This window comes from Palaemon carinicauda, chromosome 30, assembly GCF_036898095.1.
Source record: "Palaemon carinicauda isolate YSFRI2023 chromosome 30, ASM3689809v2, whole genome shotgun sequence".
In the NCBI taxonomy this organism is placed as follows: domain Eukaryota; kingdom Metazoa; phylum Arthropoda; class Malacostraca; order Decapoda; family Palaemonidae; genus Palaemon; species Palaemon carinicauda.
Window position 1 is genome coordinate 61,621,453 of NC_090754.1, and position 19,924 is coordinate 61,641,376.

Below are 19,924 nucleotides of genomic sequence, written 5' to 3' on the forward strand. Positions count from 1 at the left end.
GTCATCTCACGAATCTTATCGTCCCCTCCTCCTCTGAAAGGGATTTGAGTGAAAGCCCACAACGTCAGAGGTGCTAACTTGCTTTCAGAAGAAACTTCTCTGCGTCACAGGTTCTCCAGGCAGGCGTCTGGAAATGTCAGTCGACCTTCACTGCCCATAACCTGCGGGATGTGATTCACGTGGCAATGGATATGTTCTCCCTGGGGCCTGTAGTAGCTGCACAGCGTGATTAAGCTACCTTGGCTCTTCTTAAAGGACCAGTGACTGCTTATCCCGGGCTGAGGTTATGAGTAAGTTTAAATTGTTCCGTAACTGAAATACAAACCACGCTATTATTATGGGTCATTACTTCGGTGTAGCTTAAATGACGAGAAATTAGAGTTTTAACGAGGGATTACTACCCCACCGCTAGTTAGCGGGGGATAGGGAGGTGTAGCTTGCTACCCCCCCCCCCCCCCTCACACACACCTTTGAATACTTCACTCTGCTTTTGGCTCGGGTGATGAACAGACGTGTCTGCTCTCACCCTCGCTTTGACTGCCATTAATCTGTTTTGCTTTTTCTTTTTCTACTGAGTGTGTGAAGTTGGCCTCTATTAATATGTGTACGTGTCCTGGTTTACCTGACCGCCCTTGTGAGACCTTTATGTCGGCGGTCGACACAGATCCTCACACATTGTGTCCTCATTGTAGGGGCCAACGGTGTGAAAAGGGTAATGTATGCGGTGAGTGTAGGGAGTGGTCTACCTCCCAGTGGGAGAGGTTTTCCCGGTGCCGGAAGAAGTCCAAAAGGGATATTTCTCCTCCAAAGGCTTCTTTGAAGAGAGAAAATCCCAAGGCCTCTTCTTCCGTATCCCAAACCTCCTCCGAAGCTTCCACTCGATCGGTCTCTTCCGAGAGGCCGTCGAGGGGGAGCGTAGACCTTTGCTATGTTGGCCGATCCCGGGGTGCGGGAGAGGTAGTTGCCTCCCATAGCGAGGCAGCTGCCCCTCCTCCCTCGGTGGAGGATATTGATTTCACTGTGCATAATCATGATTTGTTACAGCTTTGGTCTTCCTTGGGGCTTCATGGTTCGCCCTCCATGGAAGCCCTGTTTGATATGATCCAGCTGGGAGCAGCTGTTAAGCAATCGCCGGCGATAGCAGACGTAATCCTCTGTCTATCGTCGACGTTGTTATAACAGAGGCCTCTGGTGTGTCGGATCAAACTGCTCCTGTTGTTGCTGAGGTAGCTGAAGGCTCTGATTCCCCCTCTGAACATCTTTTGAGGGTGGAACTTAGTCCCACGGTCTCTCCTGCTGGTGACTCTCCTCCCCCCCGGGGGAGTTCAATTACAGAGACTCCTCTGTGGAGGCCTTATGAAGGTCAGCTTGCTGATCCCACGGCCCCTAGAGGGCACATAAGGCGGAAGGCTCATCCTCCCCTTCGCCATAGAGGACTTCCTTCTCCTCACAAGGGAGTTAGGAGGCGCCTTTTCGGCTCGTCGTTCCCGCAGTCCTCTGTGGAGGAGACTCATCGTTCACCGATCCTGCCAGCTACCACCTTAGACCTCTCCGAAGATCGTTCGCGATCTCCTTCGGTGGAAGGTCATCCTTCAGGACTCCCTGACCTGTCACCCTCCAGACCTGCTGTCCTGCCGTCACCCTTCAAGGCTGCTGATCCTGTCATTGCACAGGCAACGGTCCCTTCGGGGTACAAGGGACTTGAGCGCAAAACTGTGCCCTTAAGCGCCAGGCACCCCCTGCGCGCCGTCTTGCTGCTGTTCCTGACTTAGTGCCACTGCTCTCTCTTGCACTTGCGTGCTCCTGCTCCTGTTCTTACGCGCCAGGGTCCCCCTGCGCACCCACGATCTCCTGCGCGCCCTCCTGCAGTACTTGCTATAGTGTGCCAGCGCTCTCCTGTGCACACGCGCTCACCTGCGCGCCAGCGCCCTCCTGCAGTTCCTGCCACAGCGCTCAAGCGCTCTCCAGTGCCTCAGCGCACTTCTGGAATTAAGCGCGCAGCTGCAGTTCCTGACACAGCGCGCAAGCGCTCATCAGCTCGCCAGCGCTCTCCTACATTCCAGCGCGCAGTACAGGAGGTACCCAAGTTAGCGCACAGGCGCTCACAGATACCCCTGCCTTCTTCTTCCAAACTGCGCACCCCTGTGTGCCCAAATCCTGTTGCGCGCCATGCTCGCCCAACTCAGAAGCGCACACATGCGACCCCTGCGCTCCCATTGCAGCAGCACACACCAGTGCGCACCCATCATAGCAGCACACTCCTGTACACCCGCGATCTCCTGCGCGCCCTCGTTCTCCTCGGGGGCAGTTCCTGCACCACCTGCGCAACGTTCTCCTGCGCACCAGCGCGCAAGTTCACCTTTGCGCTCTCACGAGGCTGCACAATCGCACCCTCGCCCCGTGTTTCCTGACACGCGCGCTCCACGCCCACGTGCTAGGAACATTTCTCCTGCGCACGTGCGCCCAATAGTCTCGCCCGCACAGGCTCTTCAGCAGGTTCCTGCGCGCACGCGCAAGCAGAAGGTTGCTCACGCTCCAGCTCCCATCCAGCCTTCAACCCTGCCCCACGTTCCAGCTCCTGCTCGCCGCACGCCCTCGCTATCACCCTTGCGCGAAATTCCTGTCTCTCACGATCCTTCCGCGGGCAATCCAGCGTAGGGCTCATTGCGCGATCCCGCACGCGACTTCACGGGGCTTCAGGCGGACGGATCATCATCTCGTTCCCCCCCTCGCAAGCGCAGAACAGCGCGCTCGCCGGAGGAGGGGAGGTTCCCGGACAGGTCTAAGGACTCTCTTTCAGCTTCGTTTTAGGCGAACCCTCGTTTGTCGACTCCTCCTAGGGATCGATCGATCCCCTTCCCTCCATAGGGAGTGTCTGACAGCGCGACTGTCAGCCAACAGCCCTGGTTTGGGACCATAGTCAGAACTCTCATGCAGGCGTTTAATGCTGTGTTCTCTGAACTAGGTCACAAAGCAGTGGCTACCTCGTTTCCCCTGATGAGGAAGAGAGGAGTCCCCTACGTGGTGACTTCTCCGAGGGCTATGCTGTCTCCTCGGAAATCCTTGTGCAAGGCTCCCTCTCCCCCCCAGACTTTCTCTCCCTCCCCTGCAGATGAGGATTTCCCATCCTCAGGGGAGTCTGACGAGCTGGTCCGTTACCCCATCGCACCAATGGGGGAAACTCCGCCTATTCCTGAGAAGTCTCCTCGCACGGGGATGGAGAAGAGCCTGCATCCATCGTTGCTAGAGTCCTCTATCCCTCCCTGGAGGGAGCCGAAGGACTCGAAGACTTTGCCTAAGTCTTCTGCAAGGATCAGACAGGAACCAGCTAGACCTTCGGAGAATGTCCACGAGTCCCCCCAGGAAGAGCCACTGGGGACGGGAGACTTTGCTGCTAGCCCTTCTGGAGGAGAGCATCAAGAGTCAGAACATGCGTCCTGGCAAGTTCTGACCCTCATGAGAAAACTCAATGGGTTTCCGGACCCTGAGATTCCTCCTCATGTGGGTAAGGACACGGTCTTGGACCGAGTCTACGGCACCCAGAGGCCCTCTAGGGCCAGTGCAGCCTTGCCCTGGTCACAAGGGATGAAGAGTGTCAGAGACAAGGTCGAAGGCCAGCTCTCTGAGCTTGCCTCCTCCAACAGATCCAGCGCCGGTAACAAGCTCCTCCCTCCTCCTCGAGTCCACCGGAGGAGGTATTTCGAGATCTTAGAGGAGACTTGTTTGAGTCTTCCCATTCACCATTCTGTGGAAGAACTCACTGGGGGAGTTCCTCTAGAGAGACTCTCCAATCGGCAGGTTTCGTATTCTGCTACTGAGATCCTAAGCCAGGAGAAGGTGGCGAAGTGTGCCATTCAGGCAACCTCGTGGCTTGACATCTGGCTAGGGTCTCTGGGCATCCTGGTGCAGTCTGAGGACCTGTCCAAAGAAAGCACCAGGAAGGCACTGGAGACATTCTTACTCTCAGGCACGCGGACCATCAAGTTTCTGGCCCACCAAGTCTCGAGCATGTGGGCCAATACGATCCTGAAACGTCGAGACACAGTTGCCGAGAGATTTCACCAGAAGGTCTCCAGTTCCGACGTTAGCAGGCTCAGACACTCTTCCGTACTTGGTAAGAGTTTGTTCGAGCCTAAGGACGTGGAGCTAGCTGCTGAAAGGTGGAGGAAGTCCAACCAGGACTCCCTCCTCCATAGGGCCCTGACATCGAGGCCCTACAAACCTCCAGCAACTCAACAGCCCCGTCCAGCTAAGAATGGGAAGAAGACGATAGCAGCAAAGCCAAAGCTGTCTAAGCCCTTTCCCGTCAAGGACAGGAAGGGCAAGAAGTTCTCTAGGGGAGGTAAAAATCCTAGAGGGAGCGGCCGAGGCTGTAAACGCTAGGATTGGCAGTCCCCCTGCATGTCCACCAGTGGGGGGGATGCCTACAAAGTTGCGCGACAAGGGACTCAACCGAGTTCAGCTGGTACTGCTAGGGTGCCACTGTCCACCCTCCCCCGTTATCCACCACAGATGAAGCTTCATAATGCTGAATCCCCTACTGCTGCTACCTCCGCGGTCATCTAAGGCATCGGAGGAAGCAGCAGGTTTTTTTTTTTTTTTTTTTTTTTTTTAACCAGTCTCTCACCACTCTCATTTTCACCTTGTACGCCATACTTCCCAATGACACCTTCTACCTCTCCAGCGCCCACTCTAGCATTTAAGTCAACCATGACAACTACATAATTCCTTCTACCCAGTCCTTCTACATACCTAGTTAATTCATACCAGAACTCATTCCGCTCTTCACTTTTCTCACTACCTGGCCCATACGCACTGACAAACGCCCAACATTCCCTACCCAACCTAACCCTTACCCACATTAACCTAGATGATATCTCCTTCCATTCTACTACTTTACCTGTCATCCATTCACTCAGCAATAAAATCACACCCTCTCTCGCTCTTCCCTTTTCAATCCCAGACACTCTACCAGACATTTCACCAAACATCACTTCACCCTTTCCTTTTATCTTCGTCTCACACAAGGCCAATACATCCATCCTTCTATTCCTAAACATACTTCCAATTTCACATCTTTTACTCTCTATCGTACTACATCCACGCACATTCAAACACCCCAAAACTAGAGTGCGGGGAGCAGTCACTCTCCCCCCAGCTCTATCTCTTTGTCGATACAGGAGAGGGGGTTTCCAGCCCCCTCGTCCCGTCCCTTTTAGTTGCTTCTTACGACACGCAGGGATAACGTTGGGGCTATTCTAATTGTTTTTATGCCCCCGCGGCCACAGTAATAACCCATATTAAATAGCTAAGGTTTGTATAGTTAGGAAAAATACAAATTATCTACGAATTTGTCATATTAAAGTGAAGAATGGCTTAACTTTTGATTTTAGTCTTCCCCTCTCTTGGAGGCACGGCCTCAAATATCTTGCGAGCTAGACTTAATCTGAAGTTAGGTGAGATCACTTAGCTTTCAGCTACCTCATGTTTAGACAGGGGGAGTCTTTTCCTCACACTCTTTACAAAGGGGATTGTGATGTATCCAGGCAAACCCAATAATCCATAATTCGGTCTTCGAGGATAGCTTTGAAAAACCCATTATTTCTTTATTTTCCGTATTGTATCATAGGTTTCTACCTCAAATATAACCCTTCAAGGCATGGGCCTTGACACCCACAAGTTTTCTGGTTCATGAAGTATAAGGGACCTTGATTCTGCAGTTTCTCTGATGCATGAGTCTCGAGTTCCCAGGTTAATTTCCTGCTAGTTGGAACTGGGACTTCTTCCCACCTAAGGATGAGTCTCCTATAGTAAAGGACAATTTTTTGTATTTGGACAGGATCAAATCATAAATTTTTAAAGTAATTACTCAAACTATCCCGCCAGCGCCAACCCTAGAGTAAGTCCCGGCTGCCATCCAAGTGAGTTGTCAGTGATCTAACGAGGGGTGGTGTCAGTGGTGGTTGCCTCTTATAAGTTTTAACTGGAGTGTTCCAGCTTTGCTGATATCTATTCTCCTTTGGTAAAGGATTCAGGTTTATATAATTAGGAAAAATACAGAATACTTACAAAAATTTTTATTTTTATCATTTTATCATTTTTTTTTTATTTGTGTGTTGTGATTCTTTTGTCAACAGATGGTGAGGTTCACATTATCAACCTGAACTTCAAGAACATAATTTATCGTAGACGATTCAACCGTCCCATCAAAAGTATTCGCTTCAGTCCTGATGGAAAGCATTTTGCCTTGACCATAGAAAATGCCGGTGCGTTTTGTGATTTCCTTTTTTTTCTATCAATTATTTTGTGATTAGACTTTGTTCCTACATGTAAAACAAACCTTCGACCTTTAGCAGCAGTACCGGTATGATATCAGTGAAGCTGGAAACCAGCAGATGTCTATTCAGTGGCTGGAAAACCCCACCCACTCAACAAGTAGCACTAACCTTCACTTTGACTTAGCCACTGAAGAGTACATATGTACTTTCCGGCGCTCTTGTTAGAAATTTCTAATTGGTCTACTGTCTCTTTTTCAGATTGCTGTTGTTGATGATGACTTCTGGGTTAGATGTGTTTGTGTCCCAGCAATCACAATAAGGGCTGTGTCTGGTACATGACTAAGCCTAAAGTTGAGCCCCATCAACTTTTTAGCTACTACAAGGGCCATTCCTGTCTGCAGGAGTCCCCCTGTTTTGAGGGTAGGGAGTGGCCTTTGGTGCAGTGGTCTGAGTTCGCTAAGAAGTGGAAGAAGTTGAATAGGGGTTTTTTATTTTTGTTTTGGTTATGCTCGTGCTGATGCTCGCTACAGGCTGGAGTGTTGCAAGAGCCTGTGTGTGGCCACAAGGGCCACACAATCTACAAGCAAGCAACCATGCTGATCCCCAAGAAGATCTCGGGCTCCTTCCACTCTTCTATTCATTGGCTGCTGCATGCTCTTCCTCTCCCTCCGAGGCAGTGTCTGTCTGAGGAAGTGAGAAGGAGACCCCTGCCCTTTCTTCAGGGAGTTTTTTCAGGGAGTTTTTTGAGCATGACAGGAGTATTACCTTTTTTTTTTAGAGAAAAAGGTATCTGTTGATGACCTGTGCTAAGACCTGGACGTGACTTGCCCCTGGTTTTGATAGCGTGCCTTCGGTGAAAAGACGCCTGGTTGCTGAGGGTGTGTCCGCTGCTAAATCCTCAACCTTATTGAAGGAGAAGTTTGGTCGCTCCCCATTACCTGCATCATTGGTTTCTATGCCTTCTACTTCTCATGCTAAAGAGCTACCTGCTGTCAGGAACCCCGGCATGGTGTAGGTTGGCAGGTGAATAGGGTTGGGCAAGCACCTGGCAATAATTTACCAATGAATTCGCCTTGTATTCCTGTAACAGTGCCAGAGAGCATAAAGGTGAAGGTAGAGGTTTCGGAATCAGGCTCTAGACCTAAGGCAGGTATTCACGAGTGCTTAGCCAGGAGTGCCAGGGAGGGTCATTCTTAGGGGTCTGATCAGGATGAGGAAGAGGATGATGAGGTAAGGTTCAGGAGCTTGGCGTCACAGATTCTCTTGATGATGATCATGATATAGAAATTCAGCCTCATCCTCCCTCTTGCTTTTTCTTTTATGAGGTCTTGGAATGTCCATCTCATTTTACGTGATAGTGTACGTTACTTTTTCCTTATGTCCGGGGTCTGTTTAGGTTATGTCTGACATTACACCTAAAGTTGCTAAGGTAGGTGATTGATGAGGGGAGGACAAGTTTTTCTTCCCTCCTTAAGTTCTGTTGAGGATTCTATCAAGTGTCGTATGATTCCTTCTTTTATAAACCTGGGCCGAACCTGAAGGTTGAGTACCTTTTTAGCAGTCCTTTGCCTTCTCAGAAGGCTTTGGTTTCTGTTGCCTTTGAAGACTTTCAGGCTTGGATTCCACCCTTTGTTCTTTTTAGAGGGCTAGTCTTTTAACATAGGACTTTTGATTGTTCTTTTGAGATTCATTAGTGACTCAGGATGTGTTCCTCATGATGCATCTTTATACAAGAGATTTGGCTCTTCTATATCTGGGGCCTTAGCTTGCCAGAACTCTTGTGCTGTTACTTTGTGCATCAGAGGTTTGTTGTTCTTCCCTCCCCTATTTCAAATCATCAAGGTCTTGTCTCTGCGTTTTTCTATTTTTGGAAGAATTCGCTTTTTCGACAAAAAGGTTCTTTTGTAGTGCTAATGAATATTAAGTGGGCCTTACCTTGGAAGCCAGAGTACTTTGGCCAAAGCTTTCTCCTCAGAGTTTCCTTCCATTTTCTGAGGAGAAAATCGGAAGTTTTATTTCCCAAGGGTGTCAATCCTCTTTCTCAGGTTTGAACCCTATGGTTGTCTGCTTTCCCTTGATTGATTCTTCTCATTCCTAAAGTGCATTGACCTTGTTTGGATGCTTCCCAGAAAACAAAGTCAGGCCTTTTGGCATTTGGAAAGAGGTTACGGGAAGAGACACCCTTGGAGGCTTTGAGGACCAGATATTTGTGCTTCAGACCTCCCCATCCACTTGTCTCCTTAACTTCGACTGTTATGTCCCAGCTCATAGGGGGCCAGGTCTTGGAGTAGGGGTTGCTAGCCATAGTGGAGAAAGAGGTCCTAGAGCTAGTTCCCTTCTTCCAGTTTTTCACTGATGCCGGTTGGTGGTTCTAAAGGCCTCAGGGTGCTTAGTTTCCAATCGTAGATTTCTCGGTTTTGAACTCCTTTGTGGTAAAGTCATCTTTCAGGAGGAAGACAGTTTAGTTGATCCTAGCGTCGGTCAGACAGGGAGACTGGATGGTCTCCTTTGACTTGGAAGATGCCTATGTTCAAGTGTCCTTTTTATCCAAAAAGCAGACCTGTCCTTCATTTCACCTCATCCTCGAGAATCTTTGATTCAAGGCTGTATGCTTTGGCTTTACCACATCTCTGATTTCCTATTGGTGATCAGCCACTCTACACCAGCCAGGGATTCATATGCTTTTATTTTTGGATTGTTGGCTAGTCCAGGCTTCCTCTTCTGAGGATTGCTTCGGCAAAGGAAGTGGTTCGGGCCTTGTGCCAGCAGTTAGAGATCCGCTTTGTTCTCTTTCCTGACCACCACTTTCCAGGGAATCTTTTTGGACGGCCGGATTTTGAGGGCTTCTCTGTCCAAGACTCGGATAGATGAGCTTATGAGTCTTCTGCAAGATTTTTATCCTTATAGAGATGCTTCTCCTTTCTTGTTAAGGTCTCTTTTCAACCTCCTGGCTTCTCTGACCCAGTTGATTCCAGGTGGTTGTCTCAAATTGGGTTCCTTCAGTTGGTCCTTCGTCGGCCTTGAGACTTTGTTGCCGAAGAGACTCTAGTAGCTTTATCCTATTATGTTGGGAGGAACTTCTCTGGTGGTTGCAGAGAGACCTGATCTCAGGTTTGGTTGCATCAGATCAGAATGTGGTACACAGCTATGATCAGAGATTGTTTTGGCCCAATGGTCAGAAGCAGAGAAGAGTTGTTCCATAAATTGGAGTGAACTAAGGGCTGTTTGGCTAGGTTTCCCAACATCCCAGGACCATTTGGTAGACTCGATGGTGGCAGTCTTTGTCAACCTATGATAGCCATCTCTTCCAGAGGAAGTAAGGTCGTAGTCTCCATTGGGAGGCCCACATGATTCTGTGCTAGGTGGAGAGGATTAGGACATCTTTGATTCCCTAGTTCATTCTGGGTAGCCTTGACATCTTGGTAGATGCCCTCAAGAAGAATCTGGTTCTGGGCTCAGAATGGACCCTTTGCCTGGATGTCTTGGATGACCTGAAGAGGAGGTGACCAGTAACGGACGATCATTTCACCATTCTTTTGATCTTCCGATGTCAGGTCTTCCTAGAGAGCTGTGGCTAGTGCTCCTCTGTAAGATGAGGAAAGTCTCCAGGCCAATGCCTTCCCTTCCTTCTCTCTTGAGAGGGCTGTTCTCAACTAGGCAAGGTCAACCAGTTACCTGACTTTGTCCTTTTTTGTTCCCTTCTGGTCTCATTGGGATGCTGTGTGACACCATCCCATCGGTGACCAGTTTTGAGACTAGATACCTGTGTTGTCGATCCCCCTGTGGGCCTTAATAGGTCCAGGGGCAAGTCGCCTGGTACAGAATAAAGACATCTTAGTTCTCTCTCCCCAAGAGGATGGGTTAGCTATGACAACGACTTTGCCCGTCACACCAGGCACATCAGCAGGTAACAATTGATAGCGCTCGGTCTGAAGTAATATTGTCTCTTTCCTTTTCGTTGCCTAACAAAACTGCTTTTATCCGAGTCGCTTTTACAAGTTATGATCGCCCCAATTTCTCTAGCAAGAATAGGTTTGGCTTTATTTCCATCACCAGTTGTTGTATCTTCAGTCTCTAGGCATCGTTATTGTTCGAGGGAGGGGGAACTAGGCAACATGCTGGCTCCTTCGGTTGCCACGGAAAGACTTTATTGCCTTCCCTTCAGTTGCCATAGAAAAATCCAATTTCTTTCCCTTAAATCAGCGCGTAGTGCGGTACAGAGGGGATTGTCTTCTCTGGTTTCTATTTTGGCGATCGGGTGCCCATCCCTCTCTGCTCCTTTTTTCGTGTTATCAGGTCATCGATCATGTCTGGGGCATTTAGCATGTCTACCAATGGTGGGGTTTGCACTTTGGTTTTGTCCTCCCCCTCCGAACCATTTGAACTGTTTGCTGTCGAACACCTAGCGAACTGACCTTCAATTCTCTCTTTCCCTTCTTTGTCACAGTTCATTGTAGAACAGGTGAGAATTCTTCTGGTTTAAGTTCTCTATTTTCTCACTTTCTTCATCCATATCCTGCCTTGTCACTGTGGATAATTGGGCTAGTAACTTATCCTAAGGTAACGTTTAATGTTATGGAATTCTCATGATATAATTGATATCAATAATACTTGCCTAGATAATTCAGCTAGTCCCACCCATACTTTTTCCACATCTGGTGGTATTACATAACTGCTGTTACGCACACGAGAGAGAGAGAGAGAGAGAGAGAGAGAGAGAGAGAGAGAGAGAGAGAGAGAGAGAGAGAGATCGTTGCGTCCTCGTGTTTACAGGTATGAGGATTGCAATTGTGATCATTGATACAATTTTGAGGAAATTTTTTATGAATTTTGAAATGCAAGGAAATGATGTAGGAATTTGGAAATTCCTATAAAAGCAAGAAGATTTATATGGATTGAGACATTTTCAAGTAATTATTTATAGTATGGAGATAATTTGGTGTGATTTTAAATTTACTGTAAGTTTGTGATGGAATTCAACCAGAGCTTTCAACAACTTGCATGGCTTGTGTGTTGGGATGCATTGTGGGTGGGAGTCAGAAGGGAAGTTCCCGGGGGCGGTTGGAGAGCGACACAGTTGTGTCTCACTTTTGAGAATGGTTTCTGTGTGACTAGAACAGTATGCCAACGTAGAAATACACTAAAATAGAGCCCTTACATAATTGCAAGTTGGTAGTGGGGTGAGATGAGAGGATACTTGTCTTTAAGAGGGGTTAGAGTAATGCCTCTTGTAGGGAATGTCACCTTTGGCTAAAGAGAGTGGTGTGATTGTGAGTAGTAACAAAAACACACTAAATAACTCTTATATAATCAGGAATAAAGGCTAAAATCCCAAAGCCTTCATTTGTTGGCTGAAGAAAGGAGGGGTTAATATCAAGGAGGGAAGAGCTTTTATAGTGAAATATCTGAAATGTAATATACAACCCTGTTTGTTCCAACACGGAGGTTTTGAGAGAAAAGCGCCACACGATTTGCCGGCCATAGGCCCAGGGCAATGACGGGGCTGCTCCATAATGAACAAGTAATATACTGCGAGACACAGGAACACAGAGGGAAAAGAAGGGAAGCACACAAGGGACCGAGTGGGACACAAAGGGTCGCACTGGGTTAGAGAGAGAGCGTTGGTGTGTTAACGCCGACGCGACCAGAAACTTACTGAGGAGCGAGACCTAAGAAAGCATGCTCTCTGACCCTGGGTCATCTCTGGGCGCGTATCACTCCGCCAGAGATTACCCTGCATAGAGAACGGGAATAGGGTAAACTACACAAGATTCTTGTCGAATGGGAAGAGATCCCAGATACTCCTAAGAAAGTAGTTCGAGGTAAGTACTGTTAGAAAAAATACAAATTACTTAAAATTTGTGATGTTTTCCTCTTGTAGGATATAAATGTGGCTTTTAACTTCCACGTGGTTTATATTTGTAAATGATCTAACAAGTTCAATAACCTGTGTTGTATTTGGCATGTTTTAATGTTCAGAAAATGTCAGCGTAGCAAAGAGGTTAATATTAATTTTATCATGAAAATTCAATTTTCCTAACTATAATAAATTTGAGTCCTTTACTCAAACTTTCCCACCATCACTAACTCCCTAGAAAGCCTAGCTGCTATTAAAGTGTTTTGTCGGTGAACCCACGGAGTGGGTGAGGTGCTTCCTGTTGACATACTGTTATAATTTGTAATTGCTGTATAGTTAGAAGAAATATGAATTACGTCCATGTTTGTCATTCCTGAAATATAACTTGTACAAGACATCAATTTTCACTTTATTGTTACTGAATATACCTATAAGAAGAAATTTAATTCTTTAGCCTCTCTATTTCAGTTATGGTATATGCTGCGCCTGGGTCTAGTAAACGTGTGTTTGACCCATTTGTCATGGAAAGGGTGTTCCGTTCTTCGTATGACGATACCACTTGCCTGGATTGGTCATCTGATTCAAGGTTAGTGTTTCATTTGTATATTTATGGGTATTTTTATTACAAGGAGTAAAGTTTTATTATCTGATTTTTTTTTTTTAATTGAATTTTGTTACTAATGTGACTACAATGTATGTGGTGCATGTTAAGTGTTAAATATAGTAAGAATATCCATTTACTGTATTGTTATTTAACTTTTAGAGGAACCACTTTTATTAATTTCACATGGATATTTCTGTACCTGATATGTAAAATCATTTCGTGCCAGTTATTTTTCTCCATTTTTCAGGGTTTTAGTTGTGGGATCAAGAGATATGGTAACACGTGTCTATGGTGTGGTGAAATTTAAGAATCTTATACAATATTCTATTGGCACTAATAAGGATACAATTGTTGGTGCTTTCTTTGAAGAAAATTCTCTGGATTTGCATACAGTAAGTTCATGCATGAACATTTTACAGTAATGAAATCGGTGAAAGACACTGCAAATAAGTGTATTTTTGGGATTAATGTGCTATTTGGTCTCTAAGGACTTTCCTGTAAAAGGCTGGGCTAGGGAATCCAATAAGACATCAAATACTTATGAAATACTGTCTCCAATGCCACAAGGCCAGTGTTTTCAATGTGGAAAGTATGAAACTGTCTCGGTGTGTATAAGAGAGTCCCACATGTTCAGGCTCTCTCGAACCCATCGCAGTACCTCCAATGCTGAAGTTCACCTGGTAACCGATAACACTTCATTAATTTTTATATGAAAGATTTACTTTAATGTTTCTACCATTCTTAAAATATTTTATTTCAATTCTTAATTACTTCTCTTGTAGTTTCTTTATCTCCTTTCCTCACTTGGGCTTATAGTATCTTGCTTTTCAACATGTGTTGTAACTTAGCAAGTAATAATAATAATAACAATAACACTTCATTATTGAGAACCAAAACTAATACACTTCTGGAGACAATACTAACTGGACATTTGTTTACATTCTGCCGTCATCTTATATTCAGTTGTGTGAATGGTAACACCTATAATTCTGAGCATCTTGCATTGCAAAGTGTCAGCATCTACTGTGAAGTAACCATCATAAAATTTTGAATTTTTTATCCACTTTTTTTTAGTGATAGAGTGAATATAATAGAGTTATAATTCTGCTCAAGATTATTTTGCTTTGAACTTTTTATACGACGTGTTTTGCTACATTGTATGAAGCCATTCACTTTCTGCTTTCAAGACAGCAGTGAAGTCTTTCAAGATTTTATATTTCATCACCAGATTTTATGATTTTTACCCTAACTTCATATTAAATATAAGATTTTCTAAGTCTTATTCCTAGATTGAAAGATAGGGTGACTAGCCTTCCCTTTTTTCCCCCTCCCTTGGGTTGCAGCAATCATGCCTTATGTGCTGGACCAAACATCAGATGCAAATGTTCTTTCTAGACAGATTTGGTTAAGAATTTTCTCCCACATCCTCCAGTACAAGTGGGAAGATGGTTAGAATGTATGCAAACCAATTTCTCATAATGACTGTATATATTCAGACAACATATCCATGACCGTCCAACGCCTGCAACATCTTCATGTTCTGGTTGTTAGGCAGTTGACTGGGATCATCATCTCTGCTCCTGTACAGTACTAGGGGCTCTGGCATTTCCTGGGAAAGCTAAACCAGCCAGTATGGTACATAAGGAATTCCTCCCTCCTAAAGTTAAGTTTATTAAAGGACAATGGGTTGTATTCATGTACAAACAACTCACCAGTTTTAAAGTACAGTAGATTTTATCTTTCCTAACTATATCTACTTGAACAATTTTAGTTAAAATTCCCACCTCAACCACCTAGCATGCCCCAGGCCTAAGTTCAAAACTGAATACAAACCTAACTGTGGATAAGTAAGAGACATTTTTACACTACCACAAATGTATTTTTTCTTAATTGTCCATCATTCTCAGCTTTTACTGAATTTGCCTTGGTGACTATATTGTAAAAAGCAGACAAGGTTTAATATATGCATTTGGTGGTGATATCTTGAACACCATAAAGTTGAACATTAATCCACTATTTAGTATAGAATCTAACTCTGCATGCATTTTGTAATATTTCTATGAACCTCCCTGATGTTCGTTTTATTTCTTTTCAAAGCTCAGGACTGACAGTTCTTTCTTCAGACAAGCTCTATAATGTTTATAGTGCATCCAGAAAGCTAAACTCACTGGCTACAAAACTATATGTTATATCAACGTTTACCCCAAGATTAAAAAAATTTCTGGTTTTCTTTCCTTATAGTATACTTGGGCCTCTAGTGGCTAACAATGTCTTCAGCAACCTGTCTACTTCACTTTGGCTTGAATGGCAGATACTTTACTCCAGATTGTATGGTCATTTAGGTTTTTAGTGGTTTTAGAGGTGCATTTTCCTGTATTTGTTAGTTATTACTGCACAAGTTGTTTAAGGGAATTGTTTCTGGGTGATCATGGTACACATTCTCTTTGTCTTGGGCCATGGGCAGTATTATAGTTTAGAAATTAATTTCCTTATTTTTTTCCATCTTAGGTGTAACACTTTTTCTATATTGTTTGATGATCATAATTTTATGCATAGTTCTATATTATATTTGATGACTTAGTTCTATATTATACTTCATAACTTGGTTCTATATTATATTTTATTTTTCTCATATATTTTTGATGTATTCATGTAATCTTGCTGTTAAGACTTGGTCATTCATGGCGTTATACTGCTGAAAAAGTAACTTTCATGGTACATTGTAGGGAGAACTAGAGGTTTTCTAGTCTTCTTTAGTCCCTGAGCTGCACATTTTTGTTAAAGCTAATTTTTGTCTTAGTCATTGGTACCTTTCCCTTTTGAAGGTTATTACACACAGTAAACAAAATTATCATAAATTTTCACAAGGAAATCTATGAATCTCTGTATTTGAGGAAACCTTTTTTGAATCTGCATCGTAACAGATTAATTTCATTGTAGATTATTTAATGTGTTTTTTATGCTATCAAAGGGAGGTTTGAGATTTACCTCTTATCAATTTTGCTATATAAAGATGTGCCAACAGTTAGTTCATGAATCCTCATCCTTGTTTAAGTTGTTGATTCTTTCCTTGGAAACTGCCTTTGTAATGATAATGCTTTCAAGATAAAGTGAGTGTTTCATTTATTATAAGAGAAATTTATTTTGTAATTTGATTATGAAAATTGTTCTACCTGTAACAGGTGAGTCGGGACGGCACAGTATGCGCTTGGGAATGTAGTATAGATCCTAGCGGTCTTATACCGAGGAAAGACATTTTTAAGAAGGAAGGCAAGAAGGAAAAACATGAAGAAGAGGAAGATGACATCCCTTTGACACAGGAGGAAATCGAAGAAAAGGAGAAGCAAGAAGAGGAGAAGAATGACGGTAAGGTTAAAAATGGCAGGTTTTGGTCTGTGTAGTAACAATTTATATACAAGTGGATGTGGCGGTATAAGAAACGTTTATTCTTTCAAGTTAATGGTTGTAAATGTTAACTGCTACCAGGAGCTTTGCTAGTTATCGTAGGATTCTTATTCAGACACATTTGATCTAAGGAAATTTTTTATATACTGTACCTTGTTACAGATTTTTTCATCAAATGTATTACTGTGCAGTATTTGAATTTTGTTAGGTGTTTTATAAGCTTATTAAAAAATAGTGTAATTGGGTAGATTTTTTTCACCATTTGTGGTGGTTGCTGATGGCATGTAATATTGGGAATTTATGTTTTATGTACAATAATACCTCATTATATGAAAGTTTTTGTGTATGAAAAACTCACTTTAGGAAAAGACAAACGAAAATTTTTTCGCCTCATATTAAGAAAAAAAAAATCTGGATACGAAACGAAATGCGCCCGGCCACCATAAAAGGATTTTAAAATTTGCGCGTTGCACAACTTTAAACTCACCGCCATTGTCCTGCTTTCCCATTGGCTATCTCACGCAGATGGAAGTTACCGCCATAAAATCCTGTTCTCCTACTGGTCAGCATCTTTTCCATCATGCATCTATGTATCGGCGTCCCTCGAGCATCTCGTTTCGGCAACGCTCTCATTCAGATTGACTTCATGTTTGAGATTTCGATTTCGCACTTATAATTTTTGTGCTGCTTTATTCAACCCGTAATTCCATAACCATGGGTCCCAAGAATGTTCAAGAAAAGAAGAGAATGCTCTCTATAGAGACGAAGCTGGAGATAATCAAGAAGTATGAGGGTGGCATGCAGTTCAGTGTGATTGCTAAGGAGTATGGCCGAAATCCGTCGAAGGAAGCTATCAAAGCAGCAAAACCTTTTAAGGGCATGACTGTCCTTTCAAGTAAGAGGAGCCATGTCCATGATCAAATGAAGAAACTTCTCTAGATTAAGGACAAGGAAATCGCTGGAGTCACGATCACTGAGACGATAATCTGCCACAAGGCCAGGGCCATTTTTGGTGATCTCGTGAAGGCCGAGGATGCAGGAGAAGGGACATCACAGCAGGCACCCACAGAGTTCAAGGCTTCATGTGGGTGATTTGAGAGTTTCAAGAGACGGACTGGCATTCATTCGGTAGTGTGGCATGGGTAGGCTGCCAGCTCGGTTATGTGAGCAGCTGGAGCCTATGTTAAGAAATTTGACGAATTGGCTCACCAGGAAGGCTACAATCCCCAGCGAGTCTTTAGATATCACAAAACTGGGCACTCCTTGAAAAAATGCCTCGTAAGACCTATGTCACGGCGGAAGAGAAGAAGCTGCCCGGGCATAAGCCTATGAAGACCAGGTTTACTATTGCACTCTGTTTCAATGCCTGTGGAGATTGTAAGGTGAAGCCCGTATGAATTTACCATTCGGAGAATCTTCGATCCTTCAAGGCCCACAAAGTGGGTAATGAGTGGGTAAACCTCTGTTTCAGGCCGACTTGAAAGTTATCTGGAAGAGAACTGCCTCCTTCTGAAATGTCTGATGCCATTGCTCACCCTCCTGGCATCAAGGACATCCTCCTAAAATATTCTTTGTTCCAACATGGTACTTACCTCGAACTACTTTCTTAGGAGTATCTGGGATCTCCTCCCAACCGACCAGAGTTTTGTGTAGTGTACCCTATACCCATTTTCTATGAGGGGTAACCTCAGGCGGAGTGATACGCACCCTGAGGCTAACCCTGGGTCAGAGAGCATGCTTGCTCAGGTCTCGACCTCCAGTAAGTTCTCAGGTCGCGTCGCGATATCATCTCGCCGCTCTCTTTAATCCCAGTGTGACTCTTTGTGTCCCCGACCCCTTTGTGTCTCACGTGGTTCCTTTGAGCCTTTCCCTTTGCTTTCCCTGTGCGTTCTTGTGTCTCGTAGTGCTTCCTACTGCATTATGGAGCATCCCCGCCGTTGTCCTTGGCCTATGGCCGGTAAATCGTGTGGAGCGTTTCTATCAAAACCGGAAGTAGACCCGCACTCCTTGTGTTCGTCGTGTAGGGGCAGTGTGTGTTCCCCTACCGCCACGAGTCCGGAGTGCGTTTCCTGGAACAAGGTGCAGTGGGTGCGTTATAGCACCAAAAAGAAGGCGGCAGCGAAGAAGTCGCCTAGGAAGTCGAGCATCGCTTCTCCCCTTGCTTCGCCGGGTGTGTCGTCGGGCCGAGCTTCCCTGCCACCCTCCCCTACCCAGAGTAGGTGACGAGGTAAGTCCGTTGCGGGGAAAAGGCCTGTGGCCCTTCCCCAGGAGTCTGAGCTGCAAGATAGTGTGGTTGTGGTGTCTTTCCAGGCAAGTGTGGGGCCTGAGGGAGGGTCGGGAGTGTGTGTGGGGGACGGAGTCCTGGTGCAAGCAGGGCACATCTCCTCTGATGACCCTATGTGGGGAAAATGTCCCTAATTCTTCTCCAGCCTCCTGGGCTTGTTTTTCAGGGACTTCTGCAGCCGAAGGTACCGCTGAGAAGGAACACTCGCCGACTCGGAGGACGAAGCCCGGAGAAAACACAGACGGCATCGAGAGAAGTCCCGCAGGAGGCACTCGCGTTTGCGCTCCCGCTCCAGGTCTCGCCACGGGAGAAGACGTTCCGGATCCCCCAGAAGGAAATGGAGGAAAAGTGGCTCCCCAGAGGAGGAGTGGATGGTTATACCTCGCAGCAGACTGTTGGAGTTCGCAGCGGTCCCAGGCTCTTCAGGTTGGCGCCCTGTTTTCCGAAGAGGTACTCTTCCAGTAGCAGATTCGACCGACGGAGGGAGTCGTCGTTCCAGGTCCCAGCAGACAGGCATAAGTCCACGAAGGTTCCGGCTCCATCCGCCCAGCAGAGAGAGTCTGGCAGCTGCGTCCAGACCTCCAGGACATCCCTGAGCCGTCAGGATCGTGAAGGACGCCTCCCCTCGTCGAGTAGATCCGCAGACACGTGGTCCTCCGTGAGGAAGGACAGACCGAGGCTGGAGGCCTCCGTCTAAACGGCTATGTCCGTTCTTCAACCAGAACCCCAGGAGATGGAGAGGACAAAGGCCTTGGCTTCTCTCTGTACGGAAGCCTCCGACGGAGGTGCCCCGTCGCATGCAGCAGTTCGGCCTGCGGAGGGACTCGACGATCAGGGGGAGGGCTCTGTAGCGGAAGTATCAGCCTATCGCAGAGTGATAGACCTCATCCAGAGACACCACAGGCTAGACGAGCCCGAGCCCTCCTCCAGGGAATTCTGGCGGTCCAATCTCAACAGACTGGTGGATGCCCCCGTCCAGCAGAGACCCTCCCTGGCCCTTCCGCTAGCCAGGGATGTGAAGCTAGGAGCCCACGTGGACAAGATTGCGGCCAACCACGCCAAGGCTCCCAAGAACCAGAGTTCCTCCAACCCACTACAGGGCCTGAAGTCCCAGAGCAAGTTCTACCTTCCGGAGGGCCACCGTGCAGGCGCATGTACCCTAGAGCCTGCACTCGCCGTTTTGGGGCAAAAAGCTGCGGAAGAAAGAGCCTCGTCAGCACCAATCTGTTTCTCTCCTGCGGAAGCCACCATGATGGAGGAGATTGCGAAGGACCTGGTGAACGTCTCCTCCTGGCTGGATTGGTGGGCTTCTACCCTGGTGGGCGTCCAGGCATCGTACGACCTCACGGTCCCTGAAAATCAGGCCTTACTCAAGGAGCTGATTAGCTCGGGAGGTAAGGCCCTGAAGTTTCTCTCATACCAGTCACTAGCACAGGCCGCCAACTGGGTCCTACGGAGGAGGGACACGGTCCTTAACAAGTTAACCAGACGGCTCC

General features: G+C 46.1%; 1 protein-coding gene across 1 annotated transcript in view; it reads left to right on the top strand.

Annotated features, from left to right (window-relative positions):
• The window catches only part of LOC137623213 (periodic tryptophan protein 2 homolog), a 101,418-nt gene that overhangs the window by 6,853 nt on the left and 74,641 nt on the right, over positions 1 to 19,924 (top strand). Inside the window, exons 3-6 of the mRNA XM_068353931.1 lie at positions 6,138 to 6,266; positions 12,604 to 12,721; positions 12,987 to 13,131; positions 15,922 to 16,105. Coding sequence (XP_068210032.1) covers positions 6,138 to 6,266; positions 12,604 to 12,721; positions 12,987 to 13,131; positions 15,922 to 16,105 — 576 coding nt within the window. The remainder of the gene's footprint in view (positions 1 to 6,137; positions 6,267 to 12,603; positions 12,722 to 12,986; positions 13,132 to 15,921; positions 16,106 to 19,924) is intronic.